General features: G+C 43.4%; 1 protein-coding gene across 4 annotated transcripts in view; it reads left to right on the top strand.

Annotated features, from left to right (window-relative positions):
• Positions 1-2,162: 2,162 nt before the first annotated feature.
• Positions 2,163-25,214, top strand: part of golga1 (golgin A1) — a 43,305-nt gene continuing 20,253 nt past the window's right edge. For 2 of the 4 annotated variants that reach the window (XM_088940729.1, XM_088940728.1), the window contains exons 1-9: positions 2,163-2,333; positions 6,476-6,741; positions 9,480-9,570; positions 11,733-11,807; positions 13,383-13,480; positions 13,949-13,981; positions 22,410-22,538; positions 24,246-24,415; positions 24,892-25,003. In XM_088940729.1, coding sequence (XP_088796855.1) covers positions 6,613-6,741; positions 9,480-9,570; positions 11,733-11,807; positions 13,383-13,480; positions 13,949-13,981; positions 22,410-22,538; positions 24,246-24,415; positions 24,892-25,003 — 837 coding nt within the window. In that variant the 5' untranslated portion in view covers positions 2,163-2,333; positions 6,476-6,612. The remainder of the gene's footprint in view (positions 2,334-6,475; positions 6,742-9,479; positions 9,571-11,732; positions 11,808-13,382; positions 13,481-13,948; positions 13,982-22,409; positions 22,539-24,245; positions 24,416-24,891; positions 25,004-25,214) is intronic. The other 2 variants (XM_088940730.1, XM_088940731.1) reach the window with 2 other exon arrangements.

Raw genomic sequence — 25,214 nt, 5'->3', positions numbered from 1 at the left:
TGCTGTCATGACTGTAAACAGTAAAAATAGTTTTTGCAAAAATAAATACTGTATGAAAAGATTCTCATGGATTCAAGTGACAAACATTTTTAACGACAAATTAAAAGAACACGAGGATCTTGGGAGGTTTCGCAAAGACCTTGGTTTAAAATGGGCACCTGAATCGGAAGACCTTAGTTTTCTGTGTATTCAGTTGTGAGTTGCAGGGTGATATGGCTGCTGACATTTTTTCTGTTTTATAAAATAGGGAGAGACTATATAGTGTGCTTGTTCCTGGAGGGGAAGGGACAGTCTGGATTATAAAATCCAGTATTTACAATCCGGCTTGCTAAAATGGAGGTGGGGTTGTGCAGTGGCTCTGTGGCTCAGGATCCGTGCCTGTGGCTGGAAGGTTGCCGGTTCAAATCCCGTGGCTGGCAGAGGAATCCTACTCTGTTGGGCCCCTGAGCAAGGCCCTTAACCCCAACTGCTCCAGGGGCGCCGTATAAATGGCTGACCCTGCGCTCTGACCCCCAGCTTCTCTCCCTGTCTGTGTGTCTCATGGAGAGCAAGCGGGGGTATGCCAAAAGACAAATTCCTAATACAAGAAATTGTATATGGCCAATAAAGTGATCTTATCTCTCTTCTCTCTTAATCATGTTTGTAAAAATACAATTACAGCACAAGGGGATTCTACTCTTGTTCCATAGTGGTGCTGCCTCTTGTCTATAAGATTCTCTTGCTCCTTGAATCAAGTTTGTGTTAATCTCTCCAGTTGCATAGTGCTGCACAATTCAGATATTTGCTTGTACCAGGATATGGACACACTATCCACCGTCTAATTCATTAGATGAAATATAACCTTTATCACTGTGGGATGAACAGTAAATCGTTTTTTCTCCCAGGGCAGCCAGTTTCAAAGTCACACTGTACTAAAAGACAGTGCACAGACAATGTATAATGTTAAAGAAGTAAAAAATCAGTAACCTCAACCCACTTGAAAATTACTCTCTTAATTATTGTTGATTTGTGTCAGATTCTTCATTCCTTAGTTGGCCTCAGTGTTCCGTGGGCCGCTGTAGCTTAGGGGTACTAGTAGTATTCTGTTTAAAAATGCTCTTGTCCATTATTATATTTCATGCATAATAAATGGATGTTGTTATCTAAAATGTCTGCGACTGCACTTTCTTCAGAGGCTGTTATCTTTTCTGTGAGCTCCTGACCAAATTATTCTTTCCTGGAGCCAAGGGATTACGCTCTGGCTGGAGGGCAGTGAGTGGATTGCTGTGTTGTAGGCGCTCTGACCTGACTGTTCCAGTCCATCCAGCGATATTACTGGGGAGTCCCTGGAATATTCAAGTATCCCAACCAAGGAGGTGCCAGGGAGGAAGGGAATTTCTTTGGAAGGAAGCGTGAAGCACGAACCAGAGGGCCCAAGTGGAAGCTACATGGAGATGCGGTGAAAACGGAGAACAGCAGGCACATCCTTACACCAAGGGTTGTTGGAGTGTGGAACAAGCTGCCCAGCCATGTTGTTGAATCGAATACACTGGTCAGTAGTGTCGGGATATAGTTACACGCTAAAACTCTGAAAGAGGGAGGGAAGCGCTTTGCCCTTTCGTGATCTATTGGTAGTAGAGCAACAAAAGAAAATATAACCGTGTACTTTTGCGGTGCGTAATAAGCATATTCACACCAAACGTGCCTTTTAAATGCCGGCTTTGCTGCAATGTGTTTCACTACAGTGAATGTGTGACATTAAGGACTGGAAAGTACAATGTGTGTATGTAAACAAAAGGGCAAGAGACAGAATATAGAAAACAGCTAACAAATCTCATTTCAGTAATATTCTAAGGCGCACATCGGTATAACCTCACATTCCACTTCAATGAAGCTAATTCCGAGAAACAGGAAAAACATTTTTTGTTCCGAGGTTTATAATGAAATATCCAAATCCAAATTGTGTTAGCCGTAGCGCACGATGGAAAAACAACCACAGCTGAAGCGCTGTCTGCAAAGCTGATGCACGTTTTCAGTAAGCAGCCCAGCGCTTAAGGAGTTAAGTCTTTGCTCTCTGGGTGATTGACGTGGAGGAGAACGAATCAGCCGGCGCCCCGCCCCGACCACCCTCGTCCACCAATGAGCGGGGACGCTGGATCCTGCTGCCCGGGGTGACGTCATCAGCCACATCCACCGACCCGGAGACAGAGGCGAAGAAGTTAAGAGGAAAAAAAAAATATTACATTTTAAAAAGACATCATTGATTACTTTTTTTTTTCCGTGTGTGTGTGTGGGGGGAAAATAATCAATGGATTCCGGAAATCACATTTCACTCCAATATTGGAGTTAATAAGGTAATCGAATTATCCTAACCAGGTGTCACATTCCCTTAGCCAGGCGAACCAGTTTTTATTATGTTTGTGTAGCTGGATGTAGCTCCTGCAATTGTCTTTTTTTTTAAAAAAAAAAAAAGTGGGTTATTTTCTAACCGATCCACTTCCTACCTATTTCTAAGCATGTCAAAAGTCAGAACTTGGGGGTACTCCGGGGTGCACAGGTCCGGTTGCTAGCAAAGGTATAACGTTTCGTTCAACACGCAAACCGCGATCACGACTGGAAATATTGTGTTACATATTGAGGCTGATCCGACTTCGGTTTGTGTGGGTTTTTTTTTTCTTCCTTAGTGGAACGGATTTGAAAGACGTGTTACTGCACCGGGAGTTCAAACTTCAACACGGGCTCTCCGACGATGCTTTTTAAAATTATTATTATTGTTGTTGTTGTTGTTGTTATTGTTACAAAGAAATAAGCTGCCAGTTGCTCCCTGTCGTGAAACTTGGCTCGTCGACTCCGGCCGTCGCAGCTGGCGGTGACGCGTTTGGAGTCCGATCAGCCTGATCAGTGATCGATCCCTTAGCAGGAGCCCAGCGCTCCCAGTCACGACCCGGCGGCTCCGGCCGTGAGACCAGTCGCTCAGCCTCGGCTAATCGCGTCGTGGGAGGACCCTCCCCGGCGGCGGACCGGGAGCCCGGTTCCGGTTCGGCCTGCGGCTCCGGCTCCGGCTCCGGGTCCGGGTCGGTTCCGAGTCCCCAGGCCGTGTGGGAAGCGGTCCGCTGCTCCAGACCCGGGGCTGCCGGAGCGCACAGCCCGCCCCCCTCCTGCCCTGCCCTGCCCTGCCCTGCCCTGCCGGGCCGGGCCAGTCCGGGGATTGGCCGGGCCCGCTTGTCCGTCAGGCGTGCGGGGCCGGTCGGTGACCCCGAGGCGCTCGTCCGGCCTCCGTCGCTCGGTAGGTAGTCAGCAGCTGTCGGGACTTCCTTTTTATTTTACAGCTCGGAGGCGTGAGGGCTCCTTTATTTAACCCCGCGGTCCGAATGAGTACCGTGTAACGTCAGGCACTGGGTTGAAGGGCGGTGCTGGTGTGGGGTTTCTCCCAGGTTAATTAGCCAGGTTAATTGGCGTCTCTGAGACGTGCAGTGGGGTGGGCAGGTGTCGCTTCTGGAGTTCAGCCCGGCCTTGTGTCCTGTATTGGCCCTTTAAGGAGGGTGCGTGTGTGCTTGAGTCTCCTAAGTATGAGAGGTCTTCTGATAATGGATAAATAACTGGTTCAGTAGGTTGTTGAATTTTTGTTTCAAGTTCCAGGGCTGTCCAGACTTCAGATCGCCCGCTTTTAAATAGTTTTACTTGATGTGAGCCGCACTGCTGTGCAGCGGTTAGCTTTGCAGCCTCACTATGTAAGTGGCCTTACATGTAAGTTCGATTTCAGACCTGGGGTGCTGTCTGTGTGGAGTTTATACGTTCTCCCTGTGTTTGTGTGGGTTTCCTCCCTCAGTCCAAAGACATAATTGGCTTCTGGGGGACTTGCCTCTGGTGTGAATGTGTTTGTGTGTGTGTCTGTGTGAGCCCTGCGATGGACTGGTGCCCTGTCCAAGGTGTACCCTGCCTTGTGCCTGTTTGCCAGGATAGGCTCTGTCTCGCCTGTTGACCCTGAATTGGAAGAAGCAGGTAGAAAATCGAGGGATGGGTTTTATTGCAGTGTGCCACTTGAATCTAAGTTAAGACCTCGTGCATTATCTGCAGCCTGTCCCGTAGGAAGAGGAAAGACGTTCTGCAAATGGTGATTTATTTTTATTGGAGTCGCCGAGCGCTGCCAACTGTATTAAGATAGCGCCAGCTCCCAGGCGACCGTAGGCCCGCGTTACAGGCACGATGAGCTGCAAACGTTCGACCTGATCTGTCTGATAAAGCGTGGGAGATCTTCTCCTGTCATCAATCCAGCCACCCGGAAGGCTAAGTGCTGGAACTTCTGCCTTTTGGAAATTTTCTGTCCTGTGTCTCTGACCTCTCTGGCTGCATTCCTGTAGAATAACAAAGCAGTTAAGGCTCTTGCGCACTGCATATGACCTGTCGTATACAGTACTATCAATGTGTTTTCCCAGAAAGTCCCCCCTCACCTTGATTACTCAGTGCATCTTCTTTAAATCTTCAAAATACAACAGCAGTTGAAATCCAATTTCTCAGTTGAGACCAAAAGTTTGCAGGTGGGGTCCCCAAAATTCAGAAATGGGAACCCCCTTGCATAAATGGAGTAATTACAGGAATGTTTTGTGGTCAGCATGTCCTTTGACTTTCAGTTCTCACCGCTGGGGTTGGGGAATAGTGTGTGCCGGATTTGTGATCACTCTGCAAGATGGTAACTCAGCGAGTGTTGAGCAGCCAGCAGCCAGCAGCCAAATCGCTCTGCACCTCACCTCTGGCAGCCCACTGGAGCTCAGCAGTTGTGAGCCTGGCCATGACCTGGAGGGGAGACCTCCTGGGAAAGCTAGGGTTGCTGCTGGAGGAGGTTTTAGTGGGGCCAGTAGGGGGTGCTCACCCTGCGGTCTGTGTGGGTCCTTATGCCCCAGTATAACTGGGGACACTATACTGTAAAAATGGCGACGTCCTCTGGATGAGACGTAAAACCGAGGTCCCGACTCTCTGGGGTCATTAAAAATCCCAGGGCATTTCTCGAAAAGAGTAGGGGTGTTACCCCGGTGTCCATGGCTAAATTTCCCATTGGCCCTTACCAGTCATGGCCTCCTAATAATCCCCATCTCTGAACTGTCTTCATCACTGTTCGCATTAACCAGGTGGGGCTGCACACTGGTGGTGGCGGTAGTGGGATTCCCTCTTACCTGTAAAGCGCTTTGAGTGGAGTGACCTTACATAAAAGTGTAAGGAATTATTATTAAGCGGCTTGTGGCCTTTGAGCATCGCAGTTTGTCTGTCATTTAATATTTGATTATATGTAAGGTTGAACAGCTGAATGCATTTTTGTGGAATCTGTGTGATTGAACTAGCAGTATTTCTAAGATTTAATACGTTGATTGCAGAGGGTGCCACTGTCACCAGGGGCAAGTCTACCCTATATGCTCTTTTTCTGGTTCATTTATTGACTTAAAACATGTCGGTCTGTCAGGCCTCACCTTGTCAGTGGGTTTTCAGTAGTCAGTAGGCCTCAGCAGCTGTATGGGTGCATCCGGTTATCTGTGTTTTCCCGAATGTTGGTGTCTGATGATTACCAGTTAGCACTCTTGGCCCTCATTGGAAAAGAGGGAAAATCACTCTAGGAGTGATTTTGCGGAGTGTATACATTGAAATGGGTGTAAAGATGTGTGAACAGTACAAAATAATCTTAGGACCAGTTTCTAGGGAAGTACAGTTTGGATTAGAATTGTAATGTCATATACAATATTATAAATGCCACTATAATTTTCCGATTCAACAAGTCAGTGTGTAAATTATCCCTGGATGGTGGAAATTCGTTTTTATTTCCCGTTTCAAAAGATGCTCATCTTCCTCTGCCTCTGTTCAGATTTCCTAAGCATGCAGTCTGATCTTAAGTGAGTCAGGTGTGTGTCTTGCTCAGTTGCTGTGTCCCAGTCTGACCAGGATACCCTGCGCTGTGTAACAGTGGGTTCACCGGTCAAGGTTATTGGAATTCACAGCGCTGGTTATGTGTCGCCCAGGAGCCTGTTCGAAAGAAATCGGAAAGCTTTGTGCAGAACCCGATTGGAGCTTCAGAAACATCACACTGCAAAAGTGCCCTTGCACTGTGCACCAGATGGCCCACACTAATGCTCTGTTTTCACAACAGCCTCTTCTCTTTCCTTGGCATGATTTGCCAGCGACAGTTGTATGTTTTTGGAATACCAAGTTTTTTAAGACACGATTTCCCAGTCTAACTGTAGCTTGAGGAAGCCTTCTTGAGCTGCTAACTTGTTTTTCTCATCTCGCGCATGTACGTTTCTTATTTGTTGCTGGGCTCGTGTTGTGTTAAAATGCATCGCGTGTCCTTTTAACCTGCCAGCAGAGCGAATGTCCCCCCTGGGGCGATAAGGGAAGTAAGTAAGGGGAAGACGGCGCTCCTGACTTTGCTGAGTCGAGCGACACAAGTGTGCTCACGGTCCCAGGTTCCGAATTGCGTTGTGACGGTGGGCTATGGCCTTGTGTGTCGCAGGGCGTCATGAGCGTGCGTGCGGCTGGTGTCCGGACTGTGACCAGGGGTTGGCCAGCTCTCCAGCAGCAGACTTGAGCCTCGGATCCTTCCGGAACCCGGGGGCCGGCCAGGGACGCTAGAGGCTTCCGGTCGTCAGGATGTTCGCCAAGCTGAAGAAGAAGATCGCGGAGGAGGCGGCCACCGTGCCTCGAACCGGGGGCCGGCTCCCCCGGACCGTCAGCAAGGAGTCCATCACGTCCGCGGGCGCAGACTCCGGCGACGACTTTGTGAGTGTTTCTCCTTCTTGTAAAAGTTTCCAGTGTTTAAGAGGGACTCTTTGTTGTTTTACAGCGTTTTTATTCCTTCTGGTTTTCTGTGCTTTTTCCAGTTAGCACTCCTTGGCCAATCTCCAGCTGCTTGTCTTTAGACTACAACACCTCCTTGCTCCCCGGCTGGTCGCACTGTTTTTGCTGAGCTCGGCCGCTGGGGAAAAAAGAGTCGAGGAAGAGCTAAGCGCCTGTCCAGTCACAGTCAGGAGCTTTATTACGTGGATATAGAAAGGCCCAACAACGTTTTGGATTATTCTGAGGCGTTTATTTCAGGATAGGCTCTGTCATTTGCACTTCAGGGTCAATTCTGGCCATTGGTAGGTTAATTGTTGTTATTATTAATTATAATAATAAAATATTGCCTCTTTAAAAGTGGCTTCTCAAAGCGCTTTGCAGTCAGATGAAATCGCACAAGGAGAGGAGACAGCAGGATTGCCACAGTGGTAGTTTGGGGGCAGGAAGGCATACCATTGACAAACACCTTTTACCTACCAGACACCTGCAGCACTTTATTTGAGTTCAGAGTGCACTAGGGCATTGCTCTGAACACAGTTCTCACCAATTGTTTTTCTCATCAGCACGCAAACAGGAGATTCTTCTGATAATTATACATGTGTGCTTTGCACCCTGGTCACTAGCAGTGGTTTAATACAATGTTGGATAGAGAGTGATTTATGTAATTGCATTCGTATGGCGAGAAACAAGCATGTGTCTCCGTCAGTGTTGGGGAACTGATGGTTCTAATGATTGTGGAGAGGGGCTGTTGGTTACAGTTCTCAAACCAGGCCTTGAGAGGCAGTGAGAGATCTGAGCTCAGAGAACCGTCAAATTCAATCCAGCAATGAGCGAAGTGAGAAAATGGTGATGATTGGTTCCTAATGCGGATGATGCTGCTGTTCTGCATTAATGGAATCATGAAGCGCAGTCTGCCATTAAAAGCACAGCTCTCTGCCAGTAATTAGGAGCCCAGGGAGCTCTGATTATCGGCGTTGTTTCTCTGGAGTGTGTGGCTGAGAATCTCTTCATGGGTTGGGTGCTGTCGACTCTTATCTTGAGAAATGGTTCCGTCTTTATTTTTCTCCTGCGCTGCTCAGCTGTGCGTTGTGACGGGCTGCTGTCAAAGCAATGCTGCTTATGAACACCAGTGTGGCGAAACGAGTCTTCTGTTACAGGAGAAGACAAAATGAAAACATTGTCAGGGATTAGCGTGGGCTGCTGCACAGCAGAGCACCTCTAGAAGTTGGAAAATATTTGTCTTTATTAAAGGGGAACTGCAACGTGATTGTGACTTTTCGGGGTTAGAAAGAGTCAGCACTGGCGAGTGCATTTCAAACCACCGTGAAATTAAAATGTGTACAGTAATGTGTAAAACCTCCAATTTGCGCCACTGAATAGACAGAATTTCCATGTATGCTGCGTTTCAGAACGAAGCGACCAAACTTCTGATGAGGTGAAATGGCCCTATGACACTGTAAACAAGCAGGCTTGTGAATCCATCTCTCTTAATCCAACAGAAATATTGCTCTCGACATCCAGATGGTTTTGCCGACAGATCCTACTTACTTGTTAACTCTGTCTGCAGATCACATTGGAACATTTCTGCGGTGAAATGTCTGCTGCACGACCTGTGCTTTCGCTCATACATCACATTAGTCTTTACAGGGACTAGTGAGCAGGAAGGGCAACATTGCATCACAATTCTCTTAAACTCTCACTCTCGCCCGTGGGGAGACCGGTTGTATTGAACAACAAAGGCCACCGCACGGTACTTTCCCAAAGTTTTTTTTGTGAAAAGTTTTGTGCTTAGTTCCAAATTTGTCATGTTTTTCTATACCGTCGATGAATTTATTTTGTTGCCGAGATTTAATAACCAGTCTGAGAAATGGGGACTGCATTTCCCCTTTAAATGTTTTTTTTTTTAAATAACACTTTCTCAAAAGGTGGTAAGAGTCTGTGCTCTTTTGGGGCCGTTTTCAGCATGAAATGTGACAACTGGGTGAAAAGAAATGATACAATCACAAATCAGTAAAAATAATATCGGTTTGAGAAAAGATTGTCTAATTCCAGTTTTTTTGGCGATTACAAAACAGTACAGTTGATCTCTGGGAGTGTTACTACGTCTTGTCTGCTGGTATACAGTTTCTCATCTAGGAAACATTTACCCAGCCAAGGAGCACTTGTTTTCTAATCAAATTAGAAGGACAAAAGACCCGTTTTTCCAGTGCGCTTTTCCAGTTTCTCAGTTTTCTCAGGAACAACAGTCACTTTTGGCTCTTCTTACATATGGCGTCCATGTTTTCCTCAAAAGGTTAGCTTGAAATGACCAGTAGTGCCAAGATATTTGTGACTGTTGACAATTTCAATTTCCTGCTCCTCAATGACTGTTGGTCGTGCAGCGGGTGGCTGCTTTCTATAGTCAATGATCCTTTCTTTGGTTTTCAACACACGGAGTTGAAGGAAGGAATTTTTACGCCATTCAACTAAATAATCCATCACAGGCCCACGATCAGTGTCTGTGTCTTAGAGGAGACGGACAATGACAGAGTCATCAGATTCAGCTTCTCGTTTGTAACCGTCCTGTGTCCTCAATACGGAGCGGTGATTGACGTTTTTTGGGGCAGTGTCTTTGCCACGGAGGCAGGGTTCGAGGCGAGCCAGAGAAAGTGGACGCTAAATGAAGGGTTTGTGTTTTCCAGGCTTCCGATGGGAGCAGCTCCAGAGATGATCTCTCCTCACAGCTCCTCAGGAGGAACGACCAGATCAGAAAGCTGGAGGCCAAATTGTCAGGTAAGATATTAACTTCCGTCCTTTTTTTAAACTGAGGTTATGTCCGATGTCTGTTGTAGAGGGGGGGTAGGCCGACACAAATTCCCAGTGACAGAAATGTCCAGCTGGAGATTCACTTTGGTTTCACAGTAAACATATCTGAGTCCCTTTGTTCCAGCGTGTATTTCATGCCTTCCTGCCTGCCTTTGAAGCTCTCACGGACTAGAATAAAAGCTGTCATGGGCTGTCACAGCCCTGATCGTAACTTGCGCCACAGTTCCCTCGTTTGTTTTCATATCCTGTATTGCTGGTGTCCAGTTTTCACATTCCCGCTGTCGTCCGCCAGGGATCTCAGAATAACGTAGAGGAGTGGCCTGAGACACTGGGACGCTGAGCTGGCCCAGATTATGTAAGATGGCACAACAAGGTGTGTGCTGTGCGGAGCTATTGCCAAGCCTCTGACGCAGTGCCATTGTGAGGCTGGTAGCTTTGAGCTGCTCAGAAAGACGTCATATCCCAGAATCACCCTCTCTCTAGCTTGCCCATAATATTGTGCGATGGTTACGTTTTTCATGTAAAAGTGAAATCAAAGAGCAGATACTTGTACATCTAGGTGGTACAAAAAAACGAAATGACATTTCTGTAATTGTAAAAAATGAAGTAGGTTTTGTTAGAAGAAACAAACGCAAAAAAAATGAAACACTGAAACTCAAAACCTCAGACTTCTTTCAGAATTTGAAGAATATTAAAGCCAAAAACAACTTGCACTTTTACTCCTGAAGGACTTGAAACATGAGATAATGTTGTGGTTCTCAACTACGGTGATGTCCTGTGATATTATCTCAGGTGTGAGGTCACAGGCACATTGACACGGTTACCAATTGTTCAAGACTGGGTCCACATTTATAACGAGAGAAAGTGCGCAGACAGAATAAGATATGAAAACAAATTAGAGGTGGACATGTCAATATTTTTTTGGGTAGCGGCCCAGAACTTGTTAGTGCACAGCCTTAATGCTCTACAGAATACTTTCACTCTCGTAAGTTCCCTGCAGAAATTCTGGGTCTTGTTTTCTTCCATAGTGCGTCATGTTTGTAGCATAGGGAATGTTTCTTTGACTCAATTTCTGTTGTTTTTTTTTGTTATGATGTTATTTTAACAATATTTATACAACATGCAGTACAATTTAGAAGAATTTAAAACATGGTGAATTTGCCCGTTTCATTTTGCGCCCTTAGGCTGTAAAAGATTGTTCTAAACAGTCGTTTCCCGGAAGAAAAATAAATTCAGACGTGATGACAGTAGCGTCGGTCACAAAAAATTCTTTGCCGTTGCCGTTCTCTGTGCTGTCCTGAAAATATTACATTCAGCATCGTTACCTTTTTTCTCTTTGCTTTAATTCACACTCCCCGGGCTGTAGATGGACTAACGTCCAGTCCACCTGATTTTGTCTGGGGGGTTTTTGGTGCTCTCGCTACATAATTGAAGAGAGCCGCGTGATGTGTCTGCCGTGGCGGTTAAACGGAAACTTCTAGCCTGTGTCAAAGATGAAGGAGAGCCCCCTGAGATCCGCGCTCGGGGACTGAAGTCTTGAAGTCAAGGACTGCGGAGCGTGAACAGAAAATATCGCTGACACAGCTTTGCCTCTTTGTTCTAGTCGATGCAGTGTGCTGAGTGAAACCATCACATGCACTTATGACAGACACGATTCATGGGGAGAGCACAGACCACAGAGGACAGCAGTGTGGAACTGTGAGGCTGTCAGGAGCTCCGCAAGAGTGTTCTCTCCGACAGTGCGCAAAACTGAGACACTCTGAAACGAATCACCCGTGTTCAAGGGTTTTGGGGGTTGTGTATGTTTAGAGGAGAGTGAAGTCTCCAGCACTTACCTTGCACCCCCTCTCTACTTTTACACTGTAGTATGTTTCCTGAGGTCACCCCCAAACTGAGCCTTCAACTCCTGCATGCGGTCTTTGACCCAGGCTGGGGGAGGCAGACTCTCTCCCCTCTTACCTTGACGAGAATGGTTTTCTCATTGCTGAAAATCATTTTTTTTCCAGTTCCATTGTCCACTCATGTTTATCCTGTGTTTGTCCTTTTTTTGTGGTTGTTGTTTTTTTTTCTGTTTCAAACCTACCTGCCCCCTCGCTGTGTGTGCCCCTCCCTCCACCCAACCCCCCCAGACTACGCTGAACAGCTTCGGCTTTTGCAGAAGACGAAGGAGAAGCTCGAAATTGCGTTAGAAAAACATCAGGATTGTACGTAACCTTTATTTCCTCCTCCTTGTTTCGCTTGTGGGTTTTTTTTAGTTTCTGTCATTTTTTTTTGTCTGCTTTTAATGGCCAAAAGGCCTCCCTCCCCCCATGTGGAGAAAAAAACATGATTCAGGAGGGGGTAGCTCTTGGACTTTCATTTGGAGTAGCACCAGAGTGTGAACTTGCTTAAATCACTGCCTCACAGACATATCAGCCCTGAACATCTCTCGTACAGGACAGAATATTTTACTACCATTCCACACTAGTACTGTGGAAGCCACAAAGTGTAGGTAAAAGTAAGAGATACATTGTAATTTACATAATTAGTGTTTTTTAATGGGAAATTGTGTTGTGTGCAGGTAGTATAAGCAGTATAAGATCATTCTAAATTTGAAATGTGCATGGAACATCATCAGTGGTAAAAACTATAAGGGTAAGTGCTTAGTACAGATGTGTAGAGTAGACAAGATTGTGCCCTGCAGATGAGTTCATTTCTTTTAAAACTGGCACAGTCGTGTGGTTTGAGTAAAGAGATATCAGCAAGGATATGTTGCTAGTGGTATTACAATATCATTAATGGGACAATTACTTGATTATGTAATACCATGGTTTTATATTGATCTTACTCAAGACTTAAAACCATTTACAGGAAGTTAAATATTTAGGCTTTGAACCTGTTATTAGAACCTTTGAACAAAGTGATTTGGGTTTTTAGGTAGGTAAAACAATTTAATTAGAGCCTTAAGTTAGCTTCTCTCGGTCATATTGTGTCCTCTGTTTGCTAGGCACTCTTGTTTGAGTATGGGGCCTAGGATTTAGCTAAAAGTCAGACATAATTAGTGTGCTAATTGGCAAGAAACTGCTTCTGTGGCATGGGGTGCTCATAATCACGTTATTTCAGATATTTAGCTTAACACTGAAATTGTTGACAACCTCTGAAATATGAGTTGTCAGCTTTGAGCTTCTGAGAAATATTGGGTTTGACTAAAACCTGTAGGATTTGCTTATAGTGGACCTGTTTAAAGCTCCATGCTATAGATTGAAGCACTACTCCAAAATTCCCAGCAATGCCCCAAGACTGGGAAGCACCAATCAGTCAACAATACTTAGCTTTGAGTGAAACACATCTGTACTGCTTCTTGTACTACAAAGCTGTACTTGGTCGGGAAAATTAGGTTTCTGGTGGACCTTTGTTTTGAAATCAAGGATCCTGACAACTATACAGTATATCACTAAACATGTCTTGCTACTATGAAAGAGTAGATATGCTGAACATCTCCATTGAGATTACAGTACATGGCTCAGAAATGCCTTACATTTGCACTTGATCTCCTGTGAAGCTGATCAGGATGATCCCGAGTATGTGATGCACTCCTAGCTGGGAGAAAATGAATCCCGCTTCTAACGTAAAGCGCTCTGGGATTCCTTAGCAAAACGCACCTCTGTGTATAAACACAGTGGGATTGCCACTTCCACGCGGGGGGTGTTTTTTGACTCTCGGGGACTGAGGCTGATTGTGGGGGGGGGGGCATGTGAGTGTCTAAATTTCTCTCCCCCGGCTGGCTTTGATCCGCGCAGCTTCCATGAGGAAACTGCAGGAGCAGAACGAGGCCTACCAGACCAGCCGAGCGAAGATGGCCGAAGGCATGACCTTGGCTCTGGAGAAGAAGGATCAGGTAACGGTGCTGCCGTGCTCTTCGTCGACACGCAGGAGCTTTTCCAAGGCTGATTTCCGTCTTTATGTGAGGAAAAGGTCTGTCCTGCCACTTGGGTGCGTTGGCAAACAAAACTGATAAAGAGCTTGCGCTTTGTCAGTGACTCTGAGGCATTTGCCTTAAGTTTTGGGTTTAACACTGGCAGTTACCTTGCCCAACACCCTGAAATACCCCTTTCACATTGTCTAATAATGTTATTAAATAAGCCACATTACTTAAGCTGTTATAGGTACATCGAAATGAGAAATGTGGTATTCGCTGTTGCCACGGACAACTGCCCTGCTTCTCTACAGTCTCTGAATCTCTGAATCTTACTTTGGACTGTCAATCTTCTGTAACCCTTCAGAATTTCAAAATGTATGACTATTCCCTACAGGACAAAGCTCTTTGAATCTTTTCTTTACACTCTCTCGTGTTTTTTTTTTTCAGGAATGGAGGGAAAAGATTGCTGGGCTAGAACAGGTGAGGTCAAACCTGATTTTAAAAGAGCCGAGTTCACTGTGGAATGAATTTCCTGACCTGCATTCAGCACCTGCAAAAAAAAAAGACTAATAGCAGTTCCGTCACATACAGATGCAGCCATTCAAAGTGCGCGTCACAGACACGTACCGCAGGTGACGTCGCTCAGTATGACGCAAGATGACGCGTGGCACCGCAGTAAGTGATTGGTTGACCAACAGGGGCACTCGTGGTCCGTTGGTCTGTCGTAGAAAGACTTACAGTAAACGTCTTTGCTGTGCCCGTTGTAGATATTGAATTTTACCACTGAAGGGAAATCTTAGTAGCTGAGCATAAAAAGAATAGGAGCATACTGTAACGCGTGTGAAGGCCATAAACGATATTAATTTTGGAACATAAACATACAGTATATAGCTGGTCTTGGTACTTTAAAGAAAAAAATACACACCAGTATTCCATTTCTCCCTAAACATTTTAAGCTTTGAAGTCTTTAACTAACGTGATACCGGAGTCAACAAGCATACTTTTAGAATTTGATTAAAAGGGAATATAATATGGAATCGCGTATCTAAGGAATTTAATAATGGTATTCGTGTGCTGCGACAGGGCTGTGTAGGGCTGTTTCGCCTGCCTGTTCATGCGAGCTGTGTTGTAGCCGACTGGTCTAGGTGCGTGACTAGCAACTGGTAGGTTGTGTGTTCAAATCCAGCTGGTACCGGAATTTTCTTTTAACAAACATTTCTTCGAAAAAATAGAATAGCGATATTATGGACAATCAATTGACTTTTATATTTCAAAATATCGCAACATGATCGATATTTGCGATATTTTGAACATATCTTCCCTTCTGACAGCGGTTCCTCCTTCTATTGTGTGTGTGTGTGCAACAGAGTAAATTTTTATAGAGAAATGGAGGCTGGACAGTATGCGTTACAATATAAACATTTATATTGATTTAAATCGTGTTCTGATTTAAATCGCAAACGCGTGTTTAATTATGTGTTTTTTAATCATAATCAGGCTAATGCATTTCTACATTTTCTGTATGAACCAGCTTAGAGGTTCATACAGAAAGACAGCTTGTGTTTAAATTGAGTGTAAGGTAATTTATGCTTCTAAAGTCATGGTCAGCATTTATTATCGTACTGTGCTGTAAACTTTTTCTGTGCCTAGTCACATTATTTTATAGCGTTTTTATTGCGTTATTAAATCTGGTGGCGCTGTGTGTTACAGTAGTTTCGTGACTCCCATGTCACATGGTCTGTGATTGAATCCCATAGAACTATGACTTTATTTTTTAACAAACATTTCTTTGAAAAAATGAAACGTTTCCCTTGGTCAGAGATTAAATAAAACCTCACTCGCACCAAACAAATTTATATTTCTAAATATCACAAAATACGTTCATTGTCTTCCAATCGAGTCGAGTTGACATTGGAAGCCTGCCACACCCGGACTCTTAAACCAACGCATTAGCAGGTCAAAGCCCATCGAGGGTATTGAGCCAGTATTGGCTTTAGTATTCCCCCCCTCTCCCCTCAATTCAATTCAATTCAAGGTGTTTTATTTGCATGACAGATGGGTACAAGCAGTGTTGGGTATGTATATTGTAACGCTTACGGCAGACAGGCACTGTGTAAGAGCCGGCGCACCAGAGCAGCGCACCGAGGGAGCGTCTGCATTTCTAACTTAGTTTTTAAAATTAGTCAAGCAATATGAAGCATCCCCTTTTACTTTGTGCCTGAGCATAAAAAGAATAGGAGCATACTGCAACGCGTGTGAAGTCCATAAACGATATTAATTTTGGAACTTAAACATACAGTATATGGCTGGTATCGGTACTTTAAAGAAAACATACACACCAGTATTCCATTTCTCCCTAAACATTTTAAGCATCGAAGTCTTTAACTACCGCGATACCGGAGTCAACAAGCATACTTTTAGAATTTGATTAAAAGGGAATATAATATGGAATCGCGTATCTCAAGAAATTAATAACGATATAATTATATTCATGTTGCAAAAGAACTGCAACGGACATAAAAACTCCCTTGCTTTTAATAGAGCGTTCCATAATTTCTAACTACGAAAATGCCAGGTGAAAGGATTTGTAAACATATTTTGTTAAAGCAAGTCAGTTTTTTCCGCAACACATAAAAGACATTTTTCCAAGAAAGTTTAGCCTTTGTCACTAATGAAACCACTAAATAAAGACATAAATATAGAAATCTTAAGATTTGTTTTATTTAATGTTGGTAGCAGGATGAACTGTCAGAGTGTATATTTTGTCGCAGAGTTGCTGCAAGATGTTAACAGTGAAAAAGGTATTTAGAAATGAGTTATTTCAAGATGAAAATTTTCAGAATAATTGCAAATCTAGCAGGATAGAGAAAGCACAGAAAACTGGCAGTTAGATTGATCAGATTAGTATGAAAAGTCATTTAGCAAAGGGAATTAGAAGAGTGACAAACTAGTATACTTTAGATCTTTTTTTTCTGAACCAGGGACAATCTGATCATGTTTCCCTATAACAATAATAAAAAACTTTATTTGATATATCACCATTAAAGGTGGCATCTCAAAGCAATACAGTAGATGTAAAAACAGATAAAAGGACCACAGATTACAAAGTAAATGCATATAAGAAAGACAAGCAGGTAGAGGTGCTACCAAAATTAGAAAATGAAGCAGATACAGACACTAAGTCTTCTGAAAAGAAAGGTTCTGAGGTTAGATTTAAACTGGCCCTGGTGTGTGTGTGTTTGTGTCTGTCCTGTGATGGACTGGCGCTATGTCCAGGGTGTATTCTGCCTTGTGTCCGTCGCTTCATTCATGTGCATCCAACACACAGTTCAACGCTAGCAACTACACAAAATCTAAAATATGAGCTCTACTTGCCACTTACAGTACCAACAGTACCAGCTAACTTAGTAGTGACATTTTCATGGATCTTTTTAACAATAAAATTTACAACATCAGACTTCAGACACAATTAAACAGGCCTCAAAAAAGTCTGGTACAAACATTTTCAGCATGGAATAAACCGTTACTTTAATGGTATAAACCTTAAATGGATTCATATTCTCAATAAGATTTGGTGCTCAGTAACATGACTTAGAAAATGACAGAAGACATACGTATCATGCTTATCCTTCTATTTTTCATAATCGTAAACTCCTTAAGGCAGTTACATTTTCTCTGTTCTGACCTGGAGTTACAGAGAAATTTAAATTCTAATAAGAGATTTGTAATGAGGAAAGTCATACCAATCACTCATACAGTACCAGGATTTGCAATTACAATACAAATACTTTCTTTCTGTATGTGTTTATTTTGCAGTTTGAGTCTATGGCATTCCTTTGGGGGTCTATACTCCAAGGCATGACTTTTTTATGTATAAACATCAGTATTTACTGCTATTAATTACTGTACGATTTATAGTTGAAATCTGAGCCTAGATATAAAGTTAGATATAAAGTTAAAATCTCGACAAAGCAATGTAGGAAATACAGAGAACATAAATCCTTTCTGACATCTAAAATCAGTTTCGATCAAGGTCTCTAAAACGAACAAGAAAAAGAAGATTTTCGGAGGGCAATTACGCTGTGTTTATATAGAATAAGTGATTTATGAGCAATCTAATTTCTTGTTCGTTTAAAACAGTGAAATGTCAGCTGTAAAAGATCGCACCAGAAACAGCACTCTCTCTGCCTGTCATAGACGTTCAGGAAAGGCTGAATGAAGTCATGTCAAGTACAATAATTCGGAGATCAATAATACCAGTTGTAGGACAGTATATAAGGAGGATAAGGATTTTGAAGTTGACTCGAAATCTGATAGGTAACCAGTGCAAGGACTTGAAAACAGGTGTAATGCATCCCTGATAGGATTCTTGCTGTCATATTCTGAACATATTGAAGATTGCTCAGTGTGGATTTAATTTCCCCAGTGAACAGGATGTGCATTTATTAATTCTAGAAAAAAAGCCTTTCTTGATTTCTCTAGTTCTTAGTTTCTCTAGTTCCCTTTAAAATAAACTATTATTCCACAATGCAGAGTATTACATGGCCAGTATTTACACATGATATTTGTGATTTAAAGAAATTAACACAAGCAGCTTTTGGAGATTTAAGTGTTGGCTGAGTTATTGCAGGATAAAAGACTAGAGATGTTGGCAAGAAGAAGATAGTTTGGGGAAAGCTGAGGAATACACTTATAACAAGAACACTTCCTAATGGGGTTAGGCATACTTTTGATGAAGATGATGAAGTTAACAGACTATATGTTTACATAGATACTGAAATAAGGATTGTATTTTAGATTATGTGTAGTTGCTGGCATTGAACTGTGTGTTGGATGCACATGAATTGAAGGAATGGGCAAACATAGCTGATGCGGATCCACAGAGCCAGCATATTAAGATGTTTATAATTAGAGGCAATTTGTTTAAATAACTAGGTATGGATACTGATGTGCAAGAGAGGTGGAAAGGCTGTTTCCTTAAGCCAGCAGTATAAAATATTTTATTCTCAGTGAGATGCTGCCATTTCATAGTGGGTTTCTAACACTGTGTATAGTTCCATCCACACAGTGCCTTTACTTCCATCTCTAATCTCTTTATCCAGTACAGAGGATTTGGAGCCTATCCCAGTAAGCAACGGACACAAGGCAGAATACACCCTGGACATAGCGCCAGTCCATCACAGGACAGACAGACACAAACACACACACACCAGGGCCAGTTTTCCCATAAACCAATTAACTTACCAGTATGTTTTGGAGCGCGAGAGGGAGTCATATCACACATATGGAGAAAAACCATGTAACCCAGAGAGAACATGTAAACCCCACACACACAGGATGGCAGGAATTGAACCTAGGACCCCAGTGCTGCAAGATAGCAATGCTAACCACTTTGCCACCATTATAAATGGATGGATATCTTAGTTATCTTTCTAGTTCACAGGTTTGCATGCATAATTTAATTTTGAAAGCCACTGAGACATCAGGTACTACTGTTGTATTTATGAAAAAGAAACAAAACAAAAAACATACTAACAACTGTGCCATCCTACTCCTTAGCTAATACATTTTATTATTCATAAACAGTTAACATTGTTAGCAAAATATTTTGAATTATATTTAACCCTATTTTTTCTTTAGTTTTGTATTTAACTTATTATATGATAGTCAGACTTAATGTATATTTGAACAATGAAAATATATTTTTACAAGATTTCACATTAAGCACTTAAAATTAATATGGTTAATAATAGTAAACTGTAACATGCTGTAACAAGATCGGTTAAACAGCGAAGAAAATGCTTTCAGAGAAAATGTTTCAGGTGTGAAGAACATAGATCTCCAATGCAATTTCAACCAAACCTGTTCCCACACACCCTGCCCCCACTACCATTAGAATATACACAAAGCACTCAAATCTTTCGAGCTAATGATCAGGTGACCCGAGAGAGAGCGAGAGAAACACCAAGGGGTGCGGAACCAGGGAACTATTTACATGGAAAACGGGCGATCTCCCCAGACTGTCCGCCCGTTTCACTGTTACCTGGATACCTCTTTATTTAGAACTCACTAACACTGATTTTTAGTTTAGAAGGATTCAAGTAGGGTTTTAGATGAAAGGCAGCGACCTTAATCAAGCCCAAATCACAATTGAACCCATTCAGAGCCTACATTACATTTTAGCGTTTCATTCTGAGCAGAAGACCCTCACACCTGAAGAAGGGGGAGGTGTTTTTCGCTGGAAATCTCGCCTGCTTCTACTTTACAACCGGAGTGCTGGCTGTGACAAATTAAACCGGTATTACAGGTTCTAATCACAGACCATGTGACATGGGAGTCAGGAAACTAACACCGCGCCACCGGATTTGATAACGCTATAAAAACGCTATAAAATAATGTGACTTGGCACAGAACAAGTTTACAGCACAGTACAAAAATGCTGACCATGACTTTAGAAGCATAAATTGCCTTACACTCAATTAAACACAAGCTGTCTTTAGCCCTCTAAGGTGGTTCATACACAAATGTAGAGATCCAGGCTCAGAACACACAGCTTCATTAGCGAATACATATGCAGGACAACTAGAGAAGACGTTTTACAGAGGATGGATTTTTAGAAACATCCCATCAGTGACATCACTGAAGTCAACTCCTAGGTACTGTAACTGTCGTGTGGATAGTTTCACAAGAATCAGACAAAGGTTTAAGCATCGCTTGTTCTAGATAAAACTGTAAAAAAAAAACAACCACCCATAATGTACTTCTTTGCGGCTCTGTTTGCCCAAATCATATATTCACAAAGTGAAATCTAGAAAATAATATTACGTAACCAAAATCCGCAATATGGAAACAGAACCTGTGTAATTGTTGATAGATGATGTACTCGTAACATTTTTTCAAGACGAACTACAACATTTAAAAAATGACTTGTATGTACTTGATATCTCTAATCAATCCACGGGTCCCAGCACGAAACGAAACTAAAACGCATACCGTTTCGCGCTTCTTATTAGTTGCTCAAAAGTAATTTGACCGTATAAAATGCATAATATAAACCTAGAAACATATACGTGAGTAGTACTTAAGCACTGTAGTATCTGTGTTAAGACATACCTCTCAAATACTGTAAATCAAGTTAAAAATATCTCAAGACAGATTCTGGTCATAATGAAACCATGTTTCGTGTATGTTTTCTTTAAAGTACCGAGACCAGCCATATACTGTATGTTTATGTTCCAAAATTAATATCGTTTATGGCCTTCACACGCGTTGCAGTATGCTCCTATTCTTTTTATGCTCAGCTACTAAGATTTCCCTTCAGTGGTAAAATTAGATATGAATATTCAATACTTAAACGGGCACAGTTAAGACATTAAATATACATATACATACTGTATACAGTACAGTTTGCATACGGTAATATGTTTATGTTCCTAAATCAATCTCTTTTATGAGCATGTGAAAGGCATGGTGAATCGATTCTCAAAAATTACTGTACTTTGCATGATTGGAAAAAAATGCGTGATTGCGAAATGCTGTGGTGTTACTTTTACAAAGACGGTCAATGAAAAAAAGAATGTGGACCAGGGCAATACTTATCATTTATTATTAATACTATTATTAATATCTTCATTAAAGACTTTGATGGTTACAGCTCAAACATGAGAGGTTGAGCTTTATTAGCTCCACCTTGCGGAAATTCCGGATACTATTATTTTGCTAGCGGTATTTACCGGTAACTTGCGGTATTTACCGGTAACTTGCGGTAGACTGCGTACAGCATACCGGAAAATAATGCGGTATCGTCCGCGCATTTTGAATGGCTGCATCTGTACACCATGTGTTGGGCTGAGATTGTTATTGTGAGTCATTCACTTCGATTATACTTTTATCCAGTGCAACTTACACTTGTACCCATTTATCCAGCTGGGTATTCACTGAAGCAGTCTGAATCAAGTACCTTGCTCATGAGTGCAACAGCAGAGCCTCACCCAGGATTCGAACCTGCAACCCCCCACTTATGAATTTATATTCCTAACCTCTCTTCCACACTGCTGACACTGCTTGCTCCCCTTCCATGTGTCGAACAACTTCTGTATTTTGCTAAATGAGGCAAATGCGATTAATTTTTTATTTCTTCTGCCTTTCTTGAGTTTCTTCAGTCACTCACAGCGGTTAGCCAGATTTCATATCACAGACATTCATACTAACTATGAAAGCAGAGGACGTATTTTTCAACAAAGGCTGATCAGCTTTGGTTTATCCTCTGTGTGAGAAACGGACAATTCATCCATTTTCTAAGGCAGGGTGCACACTGAACACTAGACAGGACACTAGTCCATCTCAAGGCAGACAAATGGACACAAGACACTAGAATTGAATCGGGGCTCCAGTACTCCAAGGTAGTAACTAACCACTGCGCCTCCCTAGAAATCCCTCGGTTTAAACTAATACAAGTAAATGAATCTACATAAGGAGCTCAGAGCTATTGATACATGTATCCGTGTATTGGAATGTTAAGAATGCTTTCAAGTCAACTGAATCCCTCTTGTTGAAAACGCCCACATTTGCATCAGTGCCTTTATCAGGTTTCTGTGGGTGGCTTTTACAGTGCCGTTCAGTTACAGAGCACAACCTGTGGTAGTTCTTTCCTAGGTTTAATTAAGGAGCCCCATTGGGTGACAAACTGTGGAAATGTTCATATGTGGTAGATTGTCAGTGACAGCACAGGACAAGGTGGGACGCTGTATTTGCTAACAGGTAACCCAAAGCAGGACTAAAGTGGTCAGTGTGATGGTCAGCTGGTCAGGGTGGAAGTGAAAAAGAATGGCCACCTTCCCTCCCGGACTGGCTGGTCTTTAGCTCTCTGCTTGTGTTAGAGGCTCTAACTCTCCGGGCCCATCCTCAGGAGAAGGCCACCCTGACGTCGCGGCTGGACGACATGATGGAGCAGAGCCTGAACCTCTTCAGGAAGAGAGACGACATCGACGAGCTGGAGGGCTTTCAGCAGCAGGAGCTGGCCAAGGTGAAGCACATGGTAATGGTCACTGTGGGCTTCTTTTCGTTCCTGGGGTCTGTGACGATTGTGAAGTGAAGATGGAGGCTTTGTTAGCTTGTGCCTACACCAGTGGAAATTAGGCCTGCCATGCTGCCTTTTTTTATACTTTGTTGTTTTCCCAACTGTAATTAAATATTAAAGTCAGGTGGCACGGAGCTGCAGTGGTTAGCGCTGGGGCCCGGGGATGCTGTCTGTGTGGAGTTTGTATGTTCTCCCCACGTTTGTGTGAGTTTTTCTCTGGGTGTTCCGGTTTCCTCCCGCACTCCAAAAACATGCTGGTAGGCTTATTGGCTTCTAGGAAAACTGGCCCTGGCGTGGGTGTGTGTGTCGGTGTGTGACCTGTCATGGGCTGGTGTCCTGTCCAGGGTGCACCCTATCTTTCAGCCCCATTACCTGCCAGGATAGCCTCTGGCTGCCCCAGCGACCCTGAATTGGATTAGAAAATGGATGGATTTCAAATTTCCAAGACAGATTTCACTAGTTCTACTCTTGAACAGCCACAGTCCAGCAGGATTTAAAGAGCTTTAGTCATTAATTTATAAGAACCTAGAATATCTTGTTACCTTGTATTGGTAGCTTTGCTCAGTTACTCAATTTTGAGATAATCTCAAGTGGAAGCCTAAATCCTGTTGCCTTCAAGTTTTCTCCCAATTGATTGACTCCCAGATTGTTACTACGTTTACTTATAAGTGTGCTGTATGAGTTTCGAGAGAGAGGGAAATTGTATTTTGCCTCCTTCTGTCTGGGTAGGTATAGGAGAGGCACCTTGTGAAATCGATCGGAGACAGAAATATACAGGGTGAAAATTGAGTTCTCACTTGAAGTATAAACACTGGATATATGTAGTTTTAATGATCCAGATGTTGAGTCACAGAAGCTATAAATGTCTAAAATAGCAAGCATTTTCCCCTATGTCGAATGGAATATATTAGAGCGGTGGTTCTCAAACTGTGGTACGCCCCCAGGCGGTGTGCCAGATGACCCTGGAAATGTGTTGTTTGCACTGAAAAATTAAATAATTAAAAATTATGTAACTTCTTCATCTGTAATTTACTTAATCCGTGTCAGAAAGCTTGAGACGGGTTTTCATATTTTCTATTTGAATAAAATTACTTTTATGTGTCAAATACGCAGCCTACGCACTTAGCTACGGGTGCGCTAACACTTTAGTGTTCATGCTCCTCGCGAGCTTTCAGAGGCACAGCTGAGCACCACATCCGCCAACAGAACAAACGATTGAAAAGGAAAACCTCCCAAGACGAATACCTCGTATCATGTCACGGCCGAAAGGGATAGGCGCCAAGAGTACGGACGCCAGCTCTGATGGATCACGCACACCTGTCGAGAACGAGGAGGGTTATACATCGGCCGCCGACACCCACTCTGCTGCTGAACCTGACGCAGGCAGCACTGCAAGTGTTAGCAAGTCGGAAAACGACTACAAGGCAGGACGATCCCAATGATCTAAGTGCAGAGTGCTATTTTTGTTATACGTCTGTGCGTGCGCTCATGTTGGTCATTGAGATTTTCTGTGGTTCCTATGAGAAGATGACCTGTAGGCGGTACTGGGATGCTTTGGTTTGATCAGGGGTGGTACTTGGTCCAAAAAGTCTGGGAGCCACTGGAATAGAGGAAAACAAGAGGTGTGACCAAAGCTGCTAATTAAACCCTGCTTCTGTTTGTAAGCTGCTAAGAAAGGAGGCAGTCCTCAGTCAGAGAGAACGGGAGCTGGAGAAACACGGCCAGGAGCTGCGAAAGGCGAGAGAGGAGCTGGGCCAGGCGAGGGAGAGGATGGAGAGCCTGGAGGAAGAGCAGCGGCAGTGCAAGAGCCACAACACGCGGCTTCAGGCCGAGAGGTGAGCGGCTCCGAGCCCTGCCCCGTGCTCTTTGGGAAAACTCTGGGAAGATGCTTTCCCTGGGAGAGCTCTTATGGAGCCGAAGCTGGGATTAGTGAAACATTCTTGTTAAGTTACTGCTTAAAGTCCTTTTCAATTTCGAAACCTTTAGGTGAAAAACCTCTTTGAAATGCAGTAAGCATATCTGTTGAGAGATCCTCTTATTGCTCCATAAAATTAAATTTGTTGGGTATTGTGACGTTTGGAATTTAAGATTATACAGCCTTTTCATTCCAGAGATCGTTTTTGCTGCTTGATTTGGTACGCTGGGTGAAGATGCTGCAGTTGTTCTGCGGGAAGTGTTTTTGTTTTGGCTTGAGCAGGCACAGGTCTGGTGCAGGTTGGAGGTGGTATTGTGTTGCCTTGTTGAGTTGGGAACTGGGGATGGTTTGTCCCCTGAGCGCCTTGTTAACGGGGGATATCTGTGGCTCCCGAAGGGAGGAGCTGCTCGGGGTGAAGCAGGAAGCCGAGAAGAAGATCACCGAGCTGGAGAAGAGAGGGCAGGAGTTACAGACGGTCATTCAGCATGTTTCTGAGGATTTCCAGAAGGTGAGATGTGCCCCAGAAAATAACCCGTCTCAGAAACTGAGAATCAGAAACCCTGCACACTGCCTGTCCTCTGAACTGGAGCCTTCACATCACACGAGATGACGACCTGTTTCTTTCATTTGTGCAGGGGTTTTTGATTTCCTGCTAACCAGATCTATCACCCAGAAAAAAACAAAGCAAGGATTACTTATCCAGGCATTAAATTCGCCCT

Source organism: Atractosteus spatula, chromosome 23, assembly GCF_055471065.1.
Source record: "Atractosteus spatula isolate fAtrSpa1 chromosome 23, fAtrSpa1.hap1, whole genome shotgun sequence".
Classification (NCBI taxonomy): domain Eukaryota; kingdom Metazoa; phylum Chordata; class Actinopteri; order Semionotiformes; family Lepisosteidae; genus Atractosteus; species Atractosteus spatula.
This window is presented reverse-complemented; position numbering and strand designations above follow the sequence as displayed.